Source organism: Fusarium falciforme, chromosome 12 (genome assembly GCF_026873545.1).
Source record: "Fusarium falciforme chromosome 12, complete sequence".
Classification (NCBI taxonomy): domain Eukaryota; kingdom Fungi; phylum Ascomycota; class Sordariomycetes; order Hypocreales; family Nectriaceae; genus Fusarium; species Fusarium falciforme.
In genome coordinates this window covers 2,271,356-2,293,577 of record NC_070555.1, presented here as the reverse complement: position 1 = coordinate 2,293,577, position 22,222 = coordinate 2,271,356, and the positions used below count along the sequence as shown (strand labels likewise).

Below are 22,222 nucleotides of genomic sequence, written 5' to 3'. Positions count from 1 at the left end.
AATATTTTAAATACTTTAGTTTATTATAATATATCTAATATAAACCTTTATAAATATTTTTATTAAGTCTTAAAGTTAATATTATTAAAAATAAAAACCCTTTTATTAAAGTAATATTATTAAATAATACTATATATAAGTACTTATAAAATATATTATTAAGATTTTTATAAATAATAAGCTTTTAAGTAAATAAATTTAATTATTATAACGCTTAAATAATTAATAGTTATTAATTTTATATTAAAATACATTTATAATTTTTTAGGTATTATTTATAAAACTATAAGCTTATTTTACCTTAGAGTTCACTTATAATAGGTTTTGGCTTTAAAATAATTTTATTTTATATATATATAACTATAGCACTAATATTAATATTAAGGTTAATAATTAACTTAAAAAGCTCCTAATAGAAATTTCTTTATAACTAAGACATAAACTCCTTATCTCTTTAATTAAGACATAGACCTTACTAACCTATAGGAGAATAGTTATGCCTTGACATCTATTCCGCCTTGTTTATACTTCTCCTTATAGGAGAGGGTAACCTATGAGGACAAGAAGCCCTCTCTGGCCTATACTCTAGAACTAAATAGCCACTACATATTTATAATTTATATACATCTTTGCCTCTGGCTTCTAGTCTACTACCTCCTCTGATTGCCTGACCTCTTAGTTTATTTTTCCTCTCGTCACTGCGCAATAGCTAGCTGTTAAGTAACTCTTTTCTTTAGTATATCCTTAAAGGCTCTGGTTTAATAACCTCTTGCGCTAGACTCGCGGACGAGCCTCACGGGATTCCTAAGGGGGTCACTTGCTCGTACTATACGTAGAACGGCGCTGTTAGGCCAGGGGACTATAATAGTTAAATAAATAAGGCCTTCTCTTTTAAGGTTGGTAAGGTTAATGCTTAGCTTTAGGAGGAATTTAATACTAATAACTACTAGTGCATTAATAAGGGGTGCGCTTCTAGGCTTATAGGCTTTCTAAGAGCTAGTAATAGTAGTAAGGACTTCCCTGTAAGTACTTAGTATTATAATATATATTAAAATATTATGCTAAAAGTCTAATAATACTAGACCTATATTGCTACCCCCTTGTCTTTATATATTATCTTTATTTTTTAATTATATAATCATAAGAAATCTAATAAAGCTAAAACGTATATTAATTTAAAGCCCTTAATCTATAGATTAATATTTTATATATTAACCCCGTGCCTAATATATAGCTTTAAGCCAGCGCTTTATTAACTAAGTTAGCTTCTTAACAAGGCCTAGATCTAATATATCTTATACTTCTTTAATCTATGCTATTATTTTTACTATATTAGCCTAGCTTATACTTTATCTAATAAGTTTTAGGTATAATTTTTATAATTTAAACTTTAAAGTATTTTTAAAGTACTTTATAAGGTTAAAATTAAGTAAATAAATTAGATAATTTATAAGCCTAATTTTATAAAATAATAGCTAGTCTTTAGACTTCTTTAAAGTATAAATCTAGGTATTATCTTATTAAATAAGCTTAAATTTATTAATAAAAGGAAAAAGACCTTTAGATAATACCTTAATATAGCTCTAGCTTATATAATAATAAAAATAATTTTTTTCTTTCTAGCTATATTAGCCTATATTATAATAAATTAATACGCTATTTTATATTATTTAATATTACCTAAGTCCTTATAAAGCTTCTTATTAGGCTAATAAAAGACTTACCTATTTAGGTTATTTAAAGCATTTTAAACTATATATTTATCTATAAAGTAAGCCTATAAAAAAATTAATAATAAAATACTTTATCTTTTAGGGCTAATTTATTAATAAAAACTTATTAATCTAAGAGATCTAATATTTAATAAATTTAAGTTACTTTTTTATATTATTTTTTAATAATATAATATATCTTTTAGACTATTATTTATATTACTAATAGCTCTAAAGGTATTACTAAAGAGTTATTTTACTTATATTTAAATTAAGGTTTAAAATTAAATAATTTTATATTAAGTATTAATATTAATTAATAAAGGAATTTATTCTTATAATCTATATAGCTATAAGCTTCTTTAGCTACCCTCTATAAGGTCTTAAGTAATTATAATAATATTATTCTTAGTATTACTTTATATAATAAATAATACCTAGATTTATATTCTAATTATTTATAATATCTTAATATAATTTATTAATATATATCTTAGCTATTATTATATATCTTTACTTAGGAGTAAATTTATAATTTCTATTACATGCCTTAGTCATAGGGGTACCCTATATGACAAGTCTTGCTCTATAATAGTTAGATCTAGTAGCTATTAGATAAGATTAGTAACTTAGACTTTAGATTACTTTTATATACCTTTTTTATATTATAACTTATATTTCTTTTAATTAGATAGCTATTAGAGTTAATTATTTACTCTTTGCTTTTAGTAATATATTAATCCCTTATTAAAGCTAAGGGATTTATAATAATTAGTAATAATTAATACTTCTTTTAACTTAACTTATACTTTATTTAATAAACCTAATATTAAAAATAAGTAAAGCACTAAAAAAAAACCTTAACCTTTCTTTTAATAATAATACTTATTATATATATCCCTATTAATTAAGCTAGATAAATCTAATTAGCCTTATAATAACTTTAAGCTTATTAAAGTAAAACCTTTTTAAATAAATATTATACAAAATAATTATAAGAATATTAATAAGGCAAAGATTATAAAAATAGATTTTAGTTATATATAATAAATCTATACTTTCTTCTTATAAAATCTAACTTTTTAATATAAAAAATATATTTTTATTAAACTAATAATACTTAAAGACCTTATAGAGCTTTCTTATTAAAAAACTAATAGATTTAATACCTTTTATAGAGAAGTAACTCTAATTATAGAATTATTATTATATTATTAAAATATATTAAATCTTTATTTTATTAAAAAAGCCTAGAGAATTATTAAAAAGATTATTAAGAGAGTTAAATAAAAAGGAATAGTATTATTAGATAATAAACTCTTAATTTATAACTTATTAATAGATATAACCCTTAAGTTAATAGATATAATAGCTAGATTATTAAAGATAGCCTCTTTCTAGTAATAAAAAAGATCTAGGGAATTAATATTATTATTATTAGCCCTTAGGAAGTAAAAAACCCTAAATTAGCTAATATTATTAAACCTTATATAAAGTTTTAGTCTTAATACTCCTAATATTAAATACCTTATTACTAAGGGTATTATTACTTATTAATTTTTACCTAACTGAATACTAAGATAATAAAATTATCCTATAATCTACTAATTATATAAATAACTAAAAATATAATAATATCTAGATTTTATTATAAACCTATTAGATTTAGCCACTAGTAGCTATATACCTTAACCCTAGTTAGGGGTAATTAATTAAGCTAGATTAAAGTTATAAGGATCTTATAGTATAATAAGGTAGATATTAATTCTATATAAAATAAGGTAAGAAATAAAAGAAATGCATTAGTACTCTCTAATTACCTAATAGATATTAGAACTTATTAAAAAAGGCTATAGACTTAAGCTTAAGGATATTAAACCCGCTAGGTTATAGGCAAATATAGCCCTAGTAATATTATAATTAATACCTTCTTAATTAACCTAAGGCCTATAACCTTAGCTATAGTTACTAGATTTATTAAAAAGGGGGTAATTTTTAATACCCCCGCTAAGGATATAGCTATAGTCTTATATAAGGGGGTAATACTAAGGGTAAAATAGGCTATATCTATAAATATTATATTTAGCCTTCTTAGTAATATACCTAATAAAATAATAATACCTTTTATATAATATAATAATAATAATATCTTCTTATTAAATATCTCTATAAAGAAGTTATTTCTTACTTTATTTAAACCTAATAAGATAATATTAAGTAATAGAACTACCTTAGGGATAATTTACTTTATTTATAACTAGGCTAAATCTACTAAGAATAAAATAACTAAAATAAAGAATTTAGGTAAATAAAAAGAATAATAATATAGGCTTTAAGCTTATAGATATTAACCTATTTTAGCTAAATATACCTACTAAGGGTAAATCTAAAAACCCCCTAATAAAAATCTTTTATAATAAGACTATTATTATCTTTATTAATGCCTACCTATAGGTCGACTTAATTTAGTCTTATATAAAGGGAAGTAATTGTTAATAAGTTATTTTTATTAAGGAAAATATATAGAGACTTCTTAGAGGTAATATATTAATATAGTAATAAAGACTACTTAATAATAAGGAAAGGTAAGGCTATATTATATTTATTAATACTTTTCTTAATATAATAAAAACTAAATTTAAAATAAACTTTTAAAATATATTAAAATAGCTAAATTAAGCCTATTTTAATCTTAGTAATATTAAAAGTAATAAGCTATTATAAGACTTTTCTATAAGGATATTTAATATATGTAAAGTTATAAAAAGAGTAATTAATTTTAAGCTACTTATTTATTTTTATGTCAAATTATACCTTAAATTATATTAACTTTATAGGGTATTAATAAGAATTAATAAATAATTAAAATATATTAATATAATAAAGGAAAAAAAAAACCTTATATAAAAAACTAAAAGTATTATATATTAATAAAAATAAAACTAAGGAAAAGAAATATTAAAGTAATAAAAAATATATATATATTATTAAAAAAAGGAAAGAAAAAGAATTAAACTAAGAAAACTTAGTGCTATAAGGTAATAATTACTTATAGAATTAAAGCTATAAAGATTAAAATTACTTATTATATAGCTAGAGGCTATATAAGATTAGTAATAATACCTATAATAATTAACTCTAACCCTAATAATTAAATAATATAAATTAGTAATTAAGAGTATAAAATTAATAAGAAAATAAAAGGTAAAGGGATAATTAAGGACCCTTAAAGAAATATAAAAAAGGTTTCCTTAAGATACAATTAAAATAATAAAAAGAGACTTTATTATAAAAAAGATAGAATTAAGAGTAAAGAGAAACTAATAAAAAGGAATACCTTATAAATTACTAATAGTCTTAAAGTATTAACTAAAATAGATAATATTATAGCTATAAAGACTAAAACTAAGATAAACCTAAGAGAATATATTATATTAAGAATAACTCTTAAAATAAAAAAGAATCTTATATTATAATAAAAATAAAATAAATAATATATATTAATTTTATAATTAATAATAGCTAAGTTATTAAAGTAATAAATAAGCCTAACCTTAATTATTTACTTAAATAAAAGGTTTTAATTTATTTTTAAATTCCTTTTACCTTTAAAGGAACTAAGAAAGCTAAAACTTACTAGGTATATTATAATACTAAAATATTAATAATTATAATTAATAAAAAATAACTTATAGAATATAATAAAAAAATAATTTAAAAAGATTATAAGCTAAAAATACTTAATAAAATAAGTAAGGTTATAAATATTATAAAGTATATTACTTTTAATTTTTATCTCCTTAAAATAATATAAAAAATAAAAGCTAAAGCTTATTTTATAGTTATAGCTAATATTATTAATTAATTTACTCCCTATATATTATAAAGAATAAGATTTTTATATAAGTATAAGGTAAGACTTAATTTTATTAACCCTAGCATTATATTTAGAGCTATATATAGTATTATTATCTAAGAAGAAATCTTTAAGAAAAAAACTTTATAGCTTAATAAAATAATAAGCAGTGCTTATATAATAATAATAAAGAAAAGTAAAACTACTTTTATCTTAGTTATTTATAAAAACCTATTAGAGATATATAGACTAAAAAGAAATAATAAAGCCTTTTAATTTAAAGAGAAAAATAAATACTTTTTTAATATAATAATTAATAAAGCTATTCCCTAGATAATTATTTTTTATAATTTTACTAAAAAAGATATCTAAATTTATTAGAAAGAGCATATTAGCTATATTAATAACTATAAGGGTAATAAAACTATAAATTTTATTATTAGCCTATTTAGATTAATAGATTTCCTTAAAGTAATTAACTAAGATTAAGAGCTAAGACTAAAAGTTAAAAACCTATTAATAACTAAAATAATATTAAAAGAGCTAATTAAAATTAATAAAGACGCTAATAAAGATAACCCTAAGTATATTAATATTAGACTCTTAAACTATAATATTAGCGACCTTAAAGATATATTATTAATAAAAAATAACTTTAATATTAAAGTAACTAATCTTAATAATAAGTAAATAATAAAGCTCCTTAAATTAATAAATTAATATAATATCTATAGAGATAAAGGTATTATCTCTATACCTAAAGAGAAAAAAATAAAGATTAACTTAATTAATAGCTAATAAAACTAGAAAAAAATTATTAGAGCTTACCTAATAGGGATTAAAGACTAATAATTCTTAGATAAAGTCTATAAGAAATTATATATCGCTAAGAAGATATATTACTTAGATAAACTAATATTAATTATATACCTTATATTTATTATTTAAAGAATAATAGATAATAAGAAAAAAGGCAGAGTTATAATTAACCTATAACCCCTAAATAATATTATAATTCTTAATATATACCCCTTATTAAATTAAGAAGATATTATAATAAATATAAAAAAAAAAAAGTATTTCTTAATATTTAATAGTATTAGGTTTTTTTATTAGCTACTTATTTATAGTATATATTATAATTAAATAATAATTATATTTAATTATAGCCTAGAAGTCTCTAATATAGCCCTAATAAGATTTAAGAATTCCCTTACTTTTAATTAGTAATTTATAGATAATATATTCTTAAAATATTATATATTTATATATTTCTATATTAATAATATAGTTATTTTTTTTAATACCTTTAAAGAATATTTTAAATACCTAGAGGTAATATTAAAATTACTTAATAAAAATTAATTAAAGATTATTATTAATAAATCCCTTATAAGGTATAACATAATAAAGCTACTTAGATATATAATTAATAGTAATAATCTCTATAAGATATAAGATTAACTTAATACTTTTATTAAAATAATATACCTAATTAATCTTATTGCCTATAAAACCTATATTAAGATAATTAAATACCTATAAAAAGAGATACTATAGTATAATATATAAATATATTCTCTCTTTAAATATAAGATATTATTATTATATAATATTAAAGCTATTTTAAAATTACTAATTAAAATATTAAAACTAATTAAGAGGCTAAAGGCCTTAATAATAGCTTTTATACCTATAGAAGAAAAAAGAAATACTATTAGTAAAATATAATAATTTCTTACTAAATAATTTATATTATAATATTATAACCCCGAGAAGTTATTATTCTTTAAGATTAATACCTATAAGAATAAATTTAGGCTTTTTATTTTTTAAATTAAAGGAGAATAAAATAAAGAAATAATCCCTAGGAAAGATATCTTAAATAAAAAATTAAAGCTTATTAGGTTCTTTTCTTACTTAACCTCTAGGGTAAAAGCTAGATATAAATCTATAAAAGCTAAAGTTATTATATTAGCTTAAGTAATCTAAAAGATAAGAAAGCTAATATAATCTAGCTAATACCTAGTTAATATTATTATAAATTATATAGTAATTAAGGGTATTATTATTTATACCTTATTAAAGATAATAGACTTTAATAAAGCTAACTTAAAATTAATTAAAGCTATTAATTACTTATCTTAGTTTAAGCTATAAATCTTTTATATATTTAGCGCGCTTAATATTATCTTAGATATACTTTTAAGATTATTAATTAAAGACTACCTAGTAAGGTAAGTAGCTAAAAGTAGCTTTAATAAACTAGACTTTATAGTAGCGCTAATAAAAATAGGATTAATATAGATTAGAATTATGCCTAAGTTCTACTAATAGATTATAGAAAGATATAATAAGGATATTAAGCTAAGGTATATATAAGATTATATTAGGGATATTTAGAGCCTAGGGCGCTAAAGCTAATAACTAAAGATTATCTCTTTCTAGCTATAAGAGCTTTTAAGAGATCTCTTATATTATATAAGATATAAAGGAAAATAGAGCTATATATTTTATGATTACTTATTAAACCTATCCTTAAGATAATTTAGAATAATAAGTATTACTTTAAAATTAATTATATAATATAAGAATTAGACCTTATTTATTTTTATTAGATATTAAAAATAATTTATAGCTATATAGCTTATTGCTTAGTATATTATAAGAATTTAATAAGTAAAAAATTAACCTAAGGGGAATTATAATTAATTATAATAATATTATAACCCTTTTATATAATTACTTTGAACTTTATTATAAACTTATTAAAAGTATTAATAGCTAAGATAATTTAGGCTATTACTAGCTATAATAAACTTAATTACTTAGCCTTTATTAATTATATATTTTTAAAAAAGATAATATTATTAATAAGGCATATATTATATATAATAGAAAATTAGGTAATTATATTTATTTAAATATTATTATTATTAAATTAGGGTATCTTAATATAAATTATTAATAACTAAGATCTAAAATTTATATCTTAAATCTAAAGAGCTATTTTTAGTTTCCTAAGAGTTAATTTCCTTATATTAGTAATATATTATTTATAAATTAATAAGATTTTAAAAAAAAAAACTAAATATTTAAAATAATAATTAAATACTATATAGTAATAAATTTAAATATATTATAGCTAATATTATTATTATTACTATAATATAACCTTAATAATATAATATTAAATATAATTAAGAGGGTACTTAATAATTTAATATATAGTTTTTGCCTTTAAAGACTTATTAATATTATAATTATTTTTAAAATTAAGGAAAAAAAAAATTAATATATAAATATTAAAAGTATTATATAAGATTTACTATAAAGAGATAGAATTTCTTATTAATACTTTAATATTATTTATTAAAATCTAATATAATATAAAGTATAAGAAAATTAATATTAAGAAAGATAATATTATTTATTTATAATTATATAAGGGATATTACTTACTAGGGAAACTAAAAAAGAAATAATCCCCTATAAGAGCTAGACCCTATAAGGTTATATATAAAATTAAGTAATAAGCCTTTAAGCTTAACTTCTTAGAGTATTAAAAGGTCTATTTAGTTATCTTAGTTACTTATTTATAAAAACCCGCTTAAGATAATAACTTTTATTAATATATTATTCCTTTATTAGCTTTTATTATAATTAATAATAATAAAGTTATAAACTACTAAGAGGTAAAAAGAATTATATAATAATATATTTAATAAAGAAATAAGAAATTATATTAAGACTTACTTATTAGATAAATAAGTTTTATCGCGAAAGATAATAACTAGATTATTAAACCTAAATTATAAAATATTATAAAAAGCCTAATTAAAATATAAAATAAGGTAAATCTAATAAATTAAGAAAATGAATTTAAAAAAAAATAAAAATATATTTAAATCTTTTAAGATAAAGAAAAAATAATAAATAAATTATACTAACCCTAATAATAAGGTAAATAATATAAGACTATAAACCTTAGATATTTTTTTTTTATTTATAACTATTTTATATCTAATTATATTTATTTTATATTAATTTTAATAAATTAATATTACTTAATAAGGTATAAAAGTATCTTAAAACCTTTTCTTAATATAAATATATAAGATCTAGTGCTTATATAAGAAAAATAAACCTTAAATATAATATATAATAAGTAAATAAACCTAATATTAAGGATAAATAAAAATAAAATAAAAATAATTAATAAATATAATTAAATTTATTATAATAAAATAAATATATTAAACTTATTAGCTTTATAAAAGTTTTTCTAATTTTTACCTTATATTATATTAATAAACCTTAGTTATATTAATAAGATTAAATTTAATTAGCTATTAATAAACCTAAATACTTATTATTAAAAATAATAATATTAATTATTACCTCTTATAAAACTAACTAGCTATTATTAAATCTAATATAAATTATAATAATATCTTTAATACCTAATACTAAGATTATTTACCCCGAGGGTAAAATTAATAATCTTATAATTAATAAGGGTAAAAGTAATATTAGATAAGATAAGATTATATAAAATAGTATTAATTAGAGTAGTATTATTAATATAGCTAAATATAATATAATTAAATTTAGTAATATATTTAATAACCGCGGTAATAATCTTAATTAAGAAAACTTTAATATTATCATAAGTAATACTAAGTCTAATTATAAGTCTAACCTTAAAGAAATTAAAGCTTTTTACTATATTAAAAAACGTAATAAGTATATATTTCTTAATATACCTTAAGGTAATATTAAAGGTATATCTTATTAATAATATTAATAGCGAATTAATAAGCTAATAAATAGCTATATTATTAATAGTAATAATAAAGAGAATAGATTTAGCTAGATAAAAAGCTATATTAACTTTAGAATTAATAGGCCCGCTAAAAGATTTAATATAAAAAAAGTCTAGATTAAGTAAAATACTTTTTAATGCCTTAATATTAAATTTTAATTAAATTACTTAAAATACTAAGCGAGAAAGGAGCTTAGTTTTAAATATTTTAAGGCTAATAATATATACTTATATTATAAATAATACTTTTATCTTAAGAACCTTATTTATAAGTATTATAATAATAATAAGCCTAATAATAAAGATAAGCCTATTAAAACTAAGTATAAGAAAACTAAGAGAGAATTTAACCTAATATATAAAACTAAGAACTATATATAAGATACTATAAAGGCCTACTTTATTAGTAAATATAATTATAGCTAGGGTAATAAGAAGTAATATATTAAATTCCTCCCTAATTAAGCTAATTTTATACTTATTTATTTTATTAATCTTTATAATATAGCTAATAGAATTATCTTAAGATATCTTTAAATTATATATTATTCTTAGATAGCTAAAATTAAGGGATACCTTAATATTAGAACTAATAGTAATTAGATTAGAGTTAATAATAATATATCTATAATTGCTATTAATACTATTATTAAGTTAATTATTATATTAAAAGAGGTTAATAAGCTTAAAATAAATATAATTAATCTCTATAACTAATTAATTAAAAAGGTATATTAGATAAATAATAAATAAAAATAAGTAATAAAAAAGGTTAATAAGTTAAATAATAAATCTATTTATTACTAAGAGGAAATTAATAGCTAAGTAATCTAAATTATTATATATAAAGGCATAAAAATAATAATTAATAACTTTAATAAGATTATTAATAAACTTAATATTAAGATTTAAAAGATTAATATTATTAAAGTAAAGAAATAATTTATAGCTAAGTAATAAGTAATACCTATTTATAAGTTAAAGCTAACCTTAGTTCTTAAGGATCTAATTAATAAGTATATAACTTTAGCGCTATAATACTTAATTACTTATAGTAATACTAGGGCTTATAGAGGTATTATTAAGTCTTTTTTTTTTAATTAATTACCTACTAAAACTAATAAGAAGCATATTATTAGAGCTACTAAGTTAGTTAATAAGACTAAGGGACTTAAAGATAATAAGATTAACTAAGATTAAGATTTTTTTAATAAAAAATAAAATAAATATTAGGCTAGCCTTAGAGATAAAAAAAGAAAAATAAAAAGATTAAGTAATTAAGTATTTATAAAAAAGGAATAAAAAAAATTATAAAATTTAAGAAATACTTAAAATATAATTATAAAATATATTACTATTAAATCTAAGAAGAAAAAATAAAGAAAGTAAAGACTTAGATTCTATTAGGATAATAAAACTTTTAGGGCCCTAATAATTATTATATATCTTAGTTATAGGGGTACCTTATATAATAAGTCTTACTCTATAATAATTAGATCTAGTAGCTATTAGATAGGATTAATAACTTAGACTTTAGATTACCTTTATATGCCTTCTTTATATTATGACTTATGTTTCTTTTGACCGGATAGCTGCTAGAGTTAGCTATTTACCCTCCGCTTTTAGTAGTATATTAACCCCTTGCTAGAGCCAAGGGATTTATAATAATTTCTTTAGTAATTTCTACTTATTTTAATACTAAAATTATATATCTTAGGTATTATTTTAGGTAATTATTCTTATATTAATATTAAAGCCTATGTCGCGAAAGTCGCATTGTAAAGCGGGATTAGGGCGGGGTATTATTAGACTTTTAGCACGTAATTTTACTATAAGAGCCTCGGTGAGAAGATATAATCTATGGTCAGGGATTACATAGCCTAGGACTAGTAGTCTATTACTAAGGCTAGTAATATAGCAGTGATTTCACAGTATGAAGATAGGGTGCGTAAGATATATTCATACTATATCTACTAAATTTATATACCAAGGGACTCTAGAGTTTATAAACTAGCAATTAATAATGTTAATTACCTTCACTGCAAATTAAAGAAAAGCATAATAACCTCTTGTATTTTTCGTTATTTTCTCCGACTACGACTAAAATAGACCCTCTTAAAAATTCTTAAGGAGAGTGGGTGGTTAGGATCGAGGCTACCCTGACCAGAGCTATCCCTTCACCCAAACCGAAGAAAGAGACGACCGAACCATTATCCAAACCCCGTATCAATCCGATACTCCCTCTAGTCCATTATAAAAGGACCTGAATGTCGATAACTATTATTGATGCGCTGCCCACCACAGTTCCAGAGGGCCGCCATGATCGACCGGCTTCCAGCAAGACCGTTTACAGCCAGATAACCTGGGAGTTGCCCAGGCCGCAGTTCTGGATGGCATTTCCCTACAATGATTGGTTAGCGTAATTTCTTTTAAGAGTATAGCATGAGGGCCAGAAATTGCCCAAGGGGTTTCCGTTCACGTACGTCCTCGCCGTTGTTGTTGTTCTGGCAGCAAATCGCAACAGTGCCGCAGGAGCCCGTGGAGCTCTTGCACTCGAAGTAGCTCAAGCCCTTGCTGTCAACCACATTGTTACAGCAGTAAGCAGAAGCACCGTTTCCGCAGTTTTGGGTCTGGGTGACAGGACCGATAGTGGGAGGAGCAGGACGATGAGGCTTCGGGGGAGGGGGAGGAGGAGCACGGCCGGGAGAAGCGACAGCGCCGGTGGCGGCGACGAGAAGAGCGACGATGGAGGTGAGTTGCATTTTGGTGGTTGAAAAGTGTTGAGATCTCAAAAAGAGAGTATTGAAGAGCAGATTGGGGTTTGTTGTGCTGAGTTGTGAAGAGTGAGTGAGTGAGTGATGAGGATGGATGGTTGAAGGAGGAAGAAGACCACCTTTATATATCTCTTTCTTCCCTCGGAGCTCCAATGAGTCCTTGTCATTTGTTCCCAAATAACTTAGCTGTCGTGTCCCGGCTAGGTGCCTCTTTCATCCTCTCTTAGCCAGAATTCGAAGCTATTGAACTCTTTTACGGCCCTTACACCATCATAAACATCTCTATAATGCTACCGGAGGTTAGTTATGAGGCCGGTAAAGTTAAAAACCTCCCACAACTCGTCGAGTAGTTAGAGGGCATGGCAAGAGGCTGAACAGAGGCAGAATCTAGGCGCGGTCTAGGTGCGTCAAGGCCGATAGACCGGGGGACCGGAATCCTGGCCTATTGCGACGTTTGTGGTGGGAAGCGGGGCGGATGGTCCAATTCGCCTCCCAGCCGAACGCGTATATCCAGGTATTAGACTTCAATACAATAGTAACTAGCCCGAGCTCGCCCCGTCTGGCCGAGAATCGAGGCCGACAGGCCCAAGAGCTCAGGTTGGTAAAATGAGATGGGGGCACAAGGGATGTAACAGCACAGATGTTACGCTGTAACTGACGGCTAAAGATCTATGTCTGGTCACTGGATATAAGAACGTAGTGGAAACCGAGCACGCTCTAACTGCTTTGATACCGATAACCCCAAGCCGTCAAAGTCACTAAGACAAAGTTACATAGTATTTACATAAAACGGCACGGATGTTTTAATACGTAACTCAGACGTAGAGAATTTATCTAGACTTTCAAGCGTAACCAAAAATAGCCCAAGCACGCTAGGTGCGTCGAGACCAGAAGACCTAAGAACCCAAAGTCATGAAGATAAGGTGGGGAGACATGCGTCGAGATTGCATATGATAGCACAGATATTCCGATGAGACTCTGAGCAAGATATGTATATATGAGCGTCAAACTTAACCAGAAAGTAGCAAACAGACTTAGCACACTGGGATGCCCCGATTGGCCAGGATTTCAGGGCCATTGCTATGTCCTCAGACCACCACGCATGTGCGCATCTTAGCTGAAAACGGCTTTGACAATTTAAATTTAGAAGGGAACGGCGAGTAGTCCCAGCTAGCCACATACTTCAGCGTGATAACATTCAAACCTAGCAAGGATGGGCAATTATGTCACATATGGTCATGCGCGACGGTGGGACGTCTCAAGGGGGGCTGAGATACCTTCTGACCAGCTTGTCGCTCTCTGCCACCGAGTACCAAATACGAGGCTAAGGGAACAGTTCTGCACAAATACCGGCCTTCTTCACCGTCCTATCCATTTTTCAGCATCTCGCTCACTCTAGATCTCGCCACCCCGCTCGTTACTGAAGCTCCATCTTCTGCCCTCCATTCGTCCTCTACTAGCTCTGCCCACTCTACTGCGCTCGCGCTAAACATCGCAATTATGCACGCTTCCACTATCCTCTACAGTCTCGTTCTCCTCCAGGGCGCCATGGCGTCTCCGATTAGTGACTCGACCGTAGGTGTTGAGACTCGAGACATCGAGCCTAGGGCTCCGGCTCTTGGGGACTTCCCCTTCCCGAAACTCCCCGCTGTTAAGCGCAGTAAGTTGATGATGAAAACATTCAGGTGATCAGTCTAACTGGGGGTCGCCCCTGCAGAAGGTCAGGGGGGAGGCAGTGATTGCCCGACACAGACAAACCTCTGCTCTTCAGGAACCCCATATTGCTGCACCACCGATGGCAATGGCGGTAGGTATTCCCATAACTCTTTGGCCACGCAGGAAACCTGACGTTCCATAGTTCAATCCTGCTCGAACTCAGAGGTTTGCACCTCAAGGGTCATTTGCTGCAACAATAACGGCGGTGTAAGTGACTTGGCCTCTCAGCCCCATCCCATGACTCACAAGTTGCCTAGTACCAAATTTGCATTGGTGATATCGACTTCAACATGCCCGTCACCATCAACATCAACATCAACAAGGGGAATATCAAGGGGGGAAAGTAAAAGCTTTGTTCGCGGTGTCGGGAAGACGATGTCTCCGTATCAAGACGGGTTTGGCGGTGCGGCGACGTAGGGCTAGGGTGCGGCTACTTTCATTTCTTACACTCCTTTACGCTGTTATTGAAGGCCTTAGGTGGGTGAATTCACTCCTTTCGAATGGCTAGTAGTTGATGTAGTACTGAATACGACCCTCTTCTGCCTGGTTGATCAAGTACACTTGTCTCGATCACGTACAGTTGAGGAACCCGGATTGTCCGATTCGTGAGCGATGCTGCAGGCCTTGGTGTTTTTCTTGACCCACATGTGAGCCTCAGCTTAAATTTAGATATTGGTGGCGGTTGGGACGGGGAGGCTGAAGTTTGGTGAGGTCAAAAACTCAACTACCTCCTTGTAATTGTGACATCAACGCCAGCCGCTCAGGCAGGGATACCTTAGACTGGTGCGCCGTTGCTGTATCTTGAAAACCTTCATCACACTGCTCTTCTGCCGTTCCCAGCGGCCGGTTCCCTGATCGGATCGTGGGTTCCCCCGCCCTACGAAGAATAGACAGCAAGGTTCCCTACCTTGTTGGTGAAAGAAGGAAAACACGAGACTAAGTTGGCTGGGCAGTCACCTACTTCTCGGTGGCCTCAGGTGTTTGGAGCGGAGTCTACCATTAAGTAGGACCAGTGGCGTTCCCCGGACAGGTTCCCCGGACAAATTCTACCGACTGATGTAAGGCGTATCTCCGCAACATACACTATTGAACGTTGTGGAAGCTCCCCGTTGCATTTCCGTCGAGGCAGGATCAATGGTTGGTTTCCGCTCATGAAAGAGTAGAGCAGCTTAAGCAATAACGGTAAGAATTTAACATGCAACCTGGCTCCTTACAAACCCTACTGTAGAAACGGATTCCAAAATGGACTCGACATGAGGAGAATTGGGCCATCGACACAGGTGCCAAGCCGAAACTAGGACAGCCTTCTGAAGCAAAAAAAAAGTCTTCCTAAAACTGGCAGGCCGGGGAACCCCGGTCCCGGATCTCCCAGGCTGGCGGTACCTCGGCATGATGATCAATATTGAATAGAACCAACATCACAGAGACGGGGATAGCGGCCTCCGTCGATTGACGGAGAACAAGAATGGCGTCATTTCTCAAAGGCTGAAGGTCAGATCCTTTATTTTCCGACAGGAACAGCGATGAGCCGGCCCTCACACGGACTATCGGTAGTCATGCTCTACGACCTGATTGGGACCACCTCAGCTCCGACCGTTGCATTTGCGATATTGAGGGGCCGAAGCGTTCATAGCAAACCATTCTAGGCTTCGAATCGGCCAATTGGCTTTCCGGGTGGAGATCAGCTGGGCCACTAAGGGTCCGAGGGCTTATCGGCGCTCATCGAGACCTGAGCTAGACAACCGAGTGCCTGAAGCCGCAACCTTATTAACACCAAACCTGAGCAACAGGCCACTGGCCAACAACGACTGGCGTTAACCTTCTAAAAGGCCTAGCTCTGTCCCATAACCTTCCGGCACTTCCCGGAAGTCGATTATTTACATTGTCACCAGCAGACCGCTGATGTGACATTGTCTCTGGACCTGAAGCAGCTAATTTGGGCAACCAGCCTATCTGGCGTCACCGACAGACTAATACACAATCTAGACTGTGGGGCGAGAGTTCAGCTACGCCACAACTGCGAGGTAAGTAAAATCTAATGCGCTGTATATGGATAGCTAGGTTGATATTAACGTGGAGGACTTACTTTTAGCTAGGACCTCTGTAAAGATATAGATCTAAGCCTAATATTTAGCGAGGCCTTTGCGGGGCCTTTGCCTAAGTTTTATACCTAGAGATAAGATTATTTGTAAATACTTAAAAAAAAAAAAAAAAAGATTTTCTTACATAATATAAATTATATAATATTATTTAAAAAGAAAATTAGAGATTAAAAATTAAAAACTTAATTTTTATCTTATAGAGTTTTTATAATTATAAATTATATAAGTTAAAAAAAAAAGTATTTTAGTTAGTATTAAATTAATAGTGTTTTTATATATAAAATAATATAATATATATTATTAATATATAAATTAAATTAATAAGTAAATTAAAAATCTTAATTCTTACTTTTAAATATATAATAAAAATATAATAAACTCTTTAATTAATTAAAATTAATTACTATACTCTTATCTAGATATTATAATACCTATCTAATATATCCTTATATTATAACTTATCTTACTATATATTTTATAATACTTTTTTTTTACTTATATTAACTTTTCTTTCTTAGTAATTTAATTAGATTACTTATTATATTTATGTATTATATTTATTATTATTATATCTTAAAACCTTGCTTAGAATTAGCTTAATAAACTTTTTATTAAACTTTTATTTAGACTTTTATTTTATTTATTAAGAAACCTATAAATTAACCTTCTTACTTATTAACTTTTTATATAAACTTATTTTATAAAGTAAAAAAGCTCTTATAATTATATTTCTTATTATTAAAAGGTAATAAAAAATATTAATTTCTTATTATATAAAAAGTCATTATTTTTAATATACTTAGTAAGGTTATCTAAAAGTTACTTTTAATAATTAATAAAGTCTTAATTATTAAGTATAAAAATAGCTTAAAGCCTAAGTAAGTAATAACTAAAAAGACTAAATTAACTTTTTAGAGATCTAATAATAACTATAAGGCTATAAGGAGCTTTTTTAGCTCTAGTAATCTTATAAGGCTAATCTCCTTTAAGTAATCTAAGATAACTTTAAGTCTTTAACCTAATAAGGTTAATATATTAAGGGTATTCCCTTAATATAATCTTATATTAGTTTACCTCTAGGCTTAGGTTATTTAATAAGAAAATATACTAAATAATTTAAGTTATTATTTTATATTTTATTATCCCTAATAATAATAATTAGTTATTATTAGAATAAAAAATAGGCTATTTTTATTATTATTAATTAATAATATATTCTTAGTAAGGTAAGGTTTATTAAGGTAGAGTATTAAGCATAGAAGTACTTATAAAGTATATTTAATATTAAGTCTTACATTAAAAGGCTTTAAGTATAATAGCTTGATTATATATAAAATTATATTTCTCTTATTAAGTTACCTTAATCTACCTTTAGCTATGCTCTGAGGTTGAAGTACTTATTAATATTAACTCTCTATAACTACTACTTCTTAATAATTTAGCTATTACTTATATATTAATATTAATCTAATTAATTACTTTTCTACCTTTATCTATAATTATCTTCCCTTTATTTTATAATTACCTTCTTATTACTTTATATTACTTATTAGGAGCCTTATTTAATTATTAAAGGGCCCTAACCTTAGACCTTAATAATATTACCTTATATATTATTCCTTTTATTTCTTTAGAAAATAACCTAAGCGCCTTAAGAATTAATATTAAATAGCTAATATATATAATAAGTAAGTAGGCTAGATAAGTGAGTGGGCTAAAAATCCCTTAATATCTTTTCTTTTTAATTAATTAATTCATTCTTAATTACCTAAGGTATCTTAATTAAATAAGGAGGTAAATATCTTTTTTATTTTTTAAGCCTTTTAAAATAACTTGAAGTTAAATATCTAGAAAGCTATAGAGATTTATAATATATATTATAATACCTTACGTTACTAGCAAAAAGGTATATAGTCTTAATATAATATTATTCCTAAATTATATAAGCTATTTAATCTAAAGGAATAGATTATTATTTAATTTATTTTTAACTTAGATTTATAAGGGTTTTCCTTATAATTATATAATATTAAAGAAATAGCAAATTAGCTATTTATTAATTATAATATATTACTTATTAATAAGTAATAAGCTATTAACTTTATTAAGTAATATTTAAACCTTAAGATTGATTTTTTTAATAAATATAATTATTAGAGGGCTAAATATAAAGACTTAATTATTATTTATAATTAATTTATATTTATAATAAATATAATTAGAAAATATAATATTACCCCTATAAATATTTATAACTTTAATAAGACTAATTATATAATAAATATAATTATAAATAAAATAATTATTATAGGCTTAGAGAGATATAAAAAGCTAAAATTAATTTAATTTAAAAACTAAGAATAAGCTATAATTATTTAGGCTATTAATATAAAAGGATAAGTAATCTAATTATTTATTATTATTATAGGCTAATATTACCTTATTAGCTAATATTAAAAAAAATAACCTCTTAGGCGATTAGGCTATTATTATAACTTATAATAATTAAACTAATAATAAGATAGGTCTTAAGTAGCTTAAGTATTTTAATTAATATATAATTATTTAATTAAATACTTATTATTATCTTTTAATCTTTAATAAATATAAAAATTATTATTTAATTAAATTTAAGAAATATTATAAAGAAAATAAGATTATTATATTTTATATATTACCTTATTTATTTTATGTACTTTAGCCTCTTAATATTAAGTATTTTAAGTTATTTAAAAAAAATATATAATTAAGAGATTAAATAATTAATAAAATATTTTATTATATTTTTATCTTAAATCTTATCTTAAAAGTTAAGATTTTTAGCCTACTCGCTTATCTAGCCTACTTACTTATTATATATATTACTCTAATATTATCTAATTTATCTTCTAAGGTATTTAGACTAAGAAATAGCCTATGGTATAATCTTTAGCATCTTAGAGACCTAAGGGTTAAAAAGGCTAATCTTTTTTTTAATAAGTATTAGAATGTATAGCTATATATTAAGCTTTAATATAATACTTTTTAAGTTTAAATAAAGAAAAAGAGAACTAAGTCTAGACCTTTTAAAACTTTCTTAGATATTAGTATTTATTTTTAAGACTTAATTTATAATATAAAAGGCTAAGAAGAAATTAATTTATAAAATATAAGTTATAAAGCATTAAATTAAATATATTATATATTAATTATAAACCTTTTTAAATATTTTAAAATATATAATATTTAGAGGCTAAAGTAAATATATTAAATAAGGTAATATATAAAGTATAATAATATTATTTTTTTTATAATATACCTTAAAGTTAGCTAAGTAATAGCTTTTATACCTACTTAGTATTAAGAGATAATAGCTATTATTTAATTAAGTCTTTATATATTAATTAAAATACTTTAATTACTTAAGGCTTATTATATTATTATACTAATTATTTTTAATTATTATAATAGCCTAATTGCCTAAAAGGTTACTTTCTTAGTATTAATTAGCAAGGTAATATTAGCTTATAACTATAATAAATAGCTAGATTACTTAGTCTTCCTTATTAGTTACTTAGATAATTATAACCTATTTTTAGTTTCTAGACTAAATTAATGTTAAATTTCTATGCCTTTTTATACTTATAATAACTATTCCACTTATAATTATAACTAGTATAAAGCTAGTTTTATTAAAGTTATAAGTATTATTAAGGGTAATATTATATTATATAATTAACATACTTAATAAGCAAGTATCTTAAATAAGCAAGTATCTTAGCATACTATGCACTAAAAAACAACTAATTTAAATTTTCTAAAGATAGCTATAAAATAGCTAGAAACTTAAAAAGCATAGTTTAATAAACCTAACCTAATATAAAAGTAATTCTTTTAGATTTTTAAAAAAAAATCTCTTTATAAAGAAATAACTAGTTATATAGTATAAATATATCTTTTTCTAAACCACCCTATAAGGGAGGTTTATAAAATTCTTATAATAATATATATAGTTTTATATCTTATAAGTAATTTATACCTAATTTTATAGCCTTAGAAGCTTAAAGCTTAATATTTTAGAATTTTTTATAATAGTTTTCTTTAAGAAGTAAATCCTACTATAAGGTAAATTAAGATACTTGCTTAAGTGAGATACTTGCTTATTAAGTATATTATATTTTTTATAAGCCTAAAATAAGTATAAATATTAATTAGATTTTTATATTTAGCCCTCTAATAATTATATATATAAAAAAAATATATCTTAAGCTTTAAGTATTACTTAATAAATATACAAGCCTAATACATATTAATAAGTAACTTATCGCAGTCTATAAGGAATTACCTTTACCCAAATTCACTCGCTTCCAATCAGCATCATGCATGCCTCGACTCTTCTCCACTGCCTGGTCTTCCTCCAGGGAGCCATGATGTCCCCGGTCGCTGAGCCTGTTCATGGGCCTGAAATTGAGCCTCGAGCCATGGAGCGTCGGGCCCCTACCTCTGGTGATTTCCCCTTCCCCCGCTTCCCCTCCCGTAAGTCAAGTGGGTTAGACGTCTTTGAACCTTAAGAGCATTTCTAACGATAGTCGTCGTATGAAGAGGGCAGCGATTGCTCCACTGGCAGTGGTGGTTCGGTCTCGCAGTCCAACCTTTGCTCCGCCGGCAAGCCGTACTGCTGCACCAGCGACGGCAAGGGTGGTAAGTAATGCCACAGGGTTCCTGATACTGTAGAGACTTACGCTTCTCAGGAAACGTCTGCTCCAACTCGTCCGCCTGCGAGCAGACCGTCATCTGCTGCAACAACAACGACGGCGTACGTAACCCAGTTTGTCCATTCCCCACTTCAACTGACGATATTTTTAGTTCCAGATCTGCATCGGCGACATGGATTTCAACATGCCCATCACCATCAATATCTACGAGTAGGGGTGAGTGGGACTGCGGTGGGCGTGGTGTGGAGAGGGGCAAGCGGTACTATAGTTATTTCGAGGCCTTGAGCTTGCGTTTCCATGACGCTTAAACACTGGGGATGCCGGCCGGATTCTCTAGCTTCATAGGCTTGTTTTAGCATCAATGTCTCCCACATTAAAGTTTTTGCCCCGTCGCTAGTCCAGAGTGCACGGTTCATGAGGCTGCAAGATGGACCAGGGGAACATCAAGTTTGAAGTATCCATTCGGCAGTTGAAGAGCTTCTGAAATTCGTATGCGATAACCACGGAGATTTAAGTATATCTTAGCAGTAGTGCGCGAGCTTT

At 26.3% G+C, this 22,222-nt stretch overlaps 3 protein-coding genes across 3 annotated transcripts; 2 read left to right on the top strand and 1 right to left on the bottom strand.

Annotated features, from left to right (window-relative positions):
• Positions 1 to 12,740: 12,740 nt before the first annotated feature.
• NCS54_01451000 (Hypothetical protein) lies at positions 12,741 to 13,335 on the bottom strand (the record flags this gene model as incomplete). The annotated part of the gene is made up of 2 exons (XM_053159658.1): positions 12,877 to 13,335; positions 12,741 to 12,794 (listed from the first exon to the last, which is right to left on the bottom strand). Exons 1-2 carry the CDS (start codon positions 13,153 to 13,155, stop codon positions 12,741 to 12,743), a joined length of 333 nt encoding a protein of 110 aa, XP_053015633.1. The 5' UTR covers positions 13,156 to 13,335.
• A 1,206-nt stretch (positions 13,336 to 14,541) lies between these two features.
• Positions 14,542 to 15,230, top strand: NCS54_01450900 (Hypothetical protein; the record flags this gene model as incomplete). Its single annotated transcript, XM_053159657.1, has 4 exons — positions 14,542 to 14,827; positions 14,885 to 14,974; positions 15,026 to 15,090; positions 15,141 to 15,230. Exons 1-4 carry the CDS (start codon positions 14,668 to 14,670, stop codon positions 15,228 to 15,230), a joined length of 405 nt encoding a protein of 134 aa, XP_053015632.1. The 5' UTR covers positions 14,542 to 14,667.
• A 6,113-nt stretch (positions 15,231 to 21,343) lies between these two features.
• NCS54_01450800 (Hypothetical protein) lies at positions 21,344 to 21,893 on the top strand (the record flags this gene model as incomplete). The annotated part of the gene is made up of 4 exons (XM_053159656.1): positions 21,344 to 21,509; positions 21,567 to 21,665; positions 21,716 to 21,780; positions 21,831 to 21,893. The coding sequence occupies 4 exons, from the start codon at positions 21,344 to 21,346 to the stop codon at positions 21,891 to 21,893; spliced, it is 393 nt and encodes a 130-aa protein (XP_053015631.1).
• Positions 21,894 to 22,222: the final 329 nt, after the last annotated feature.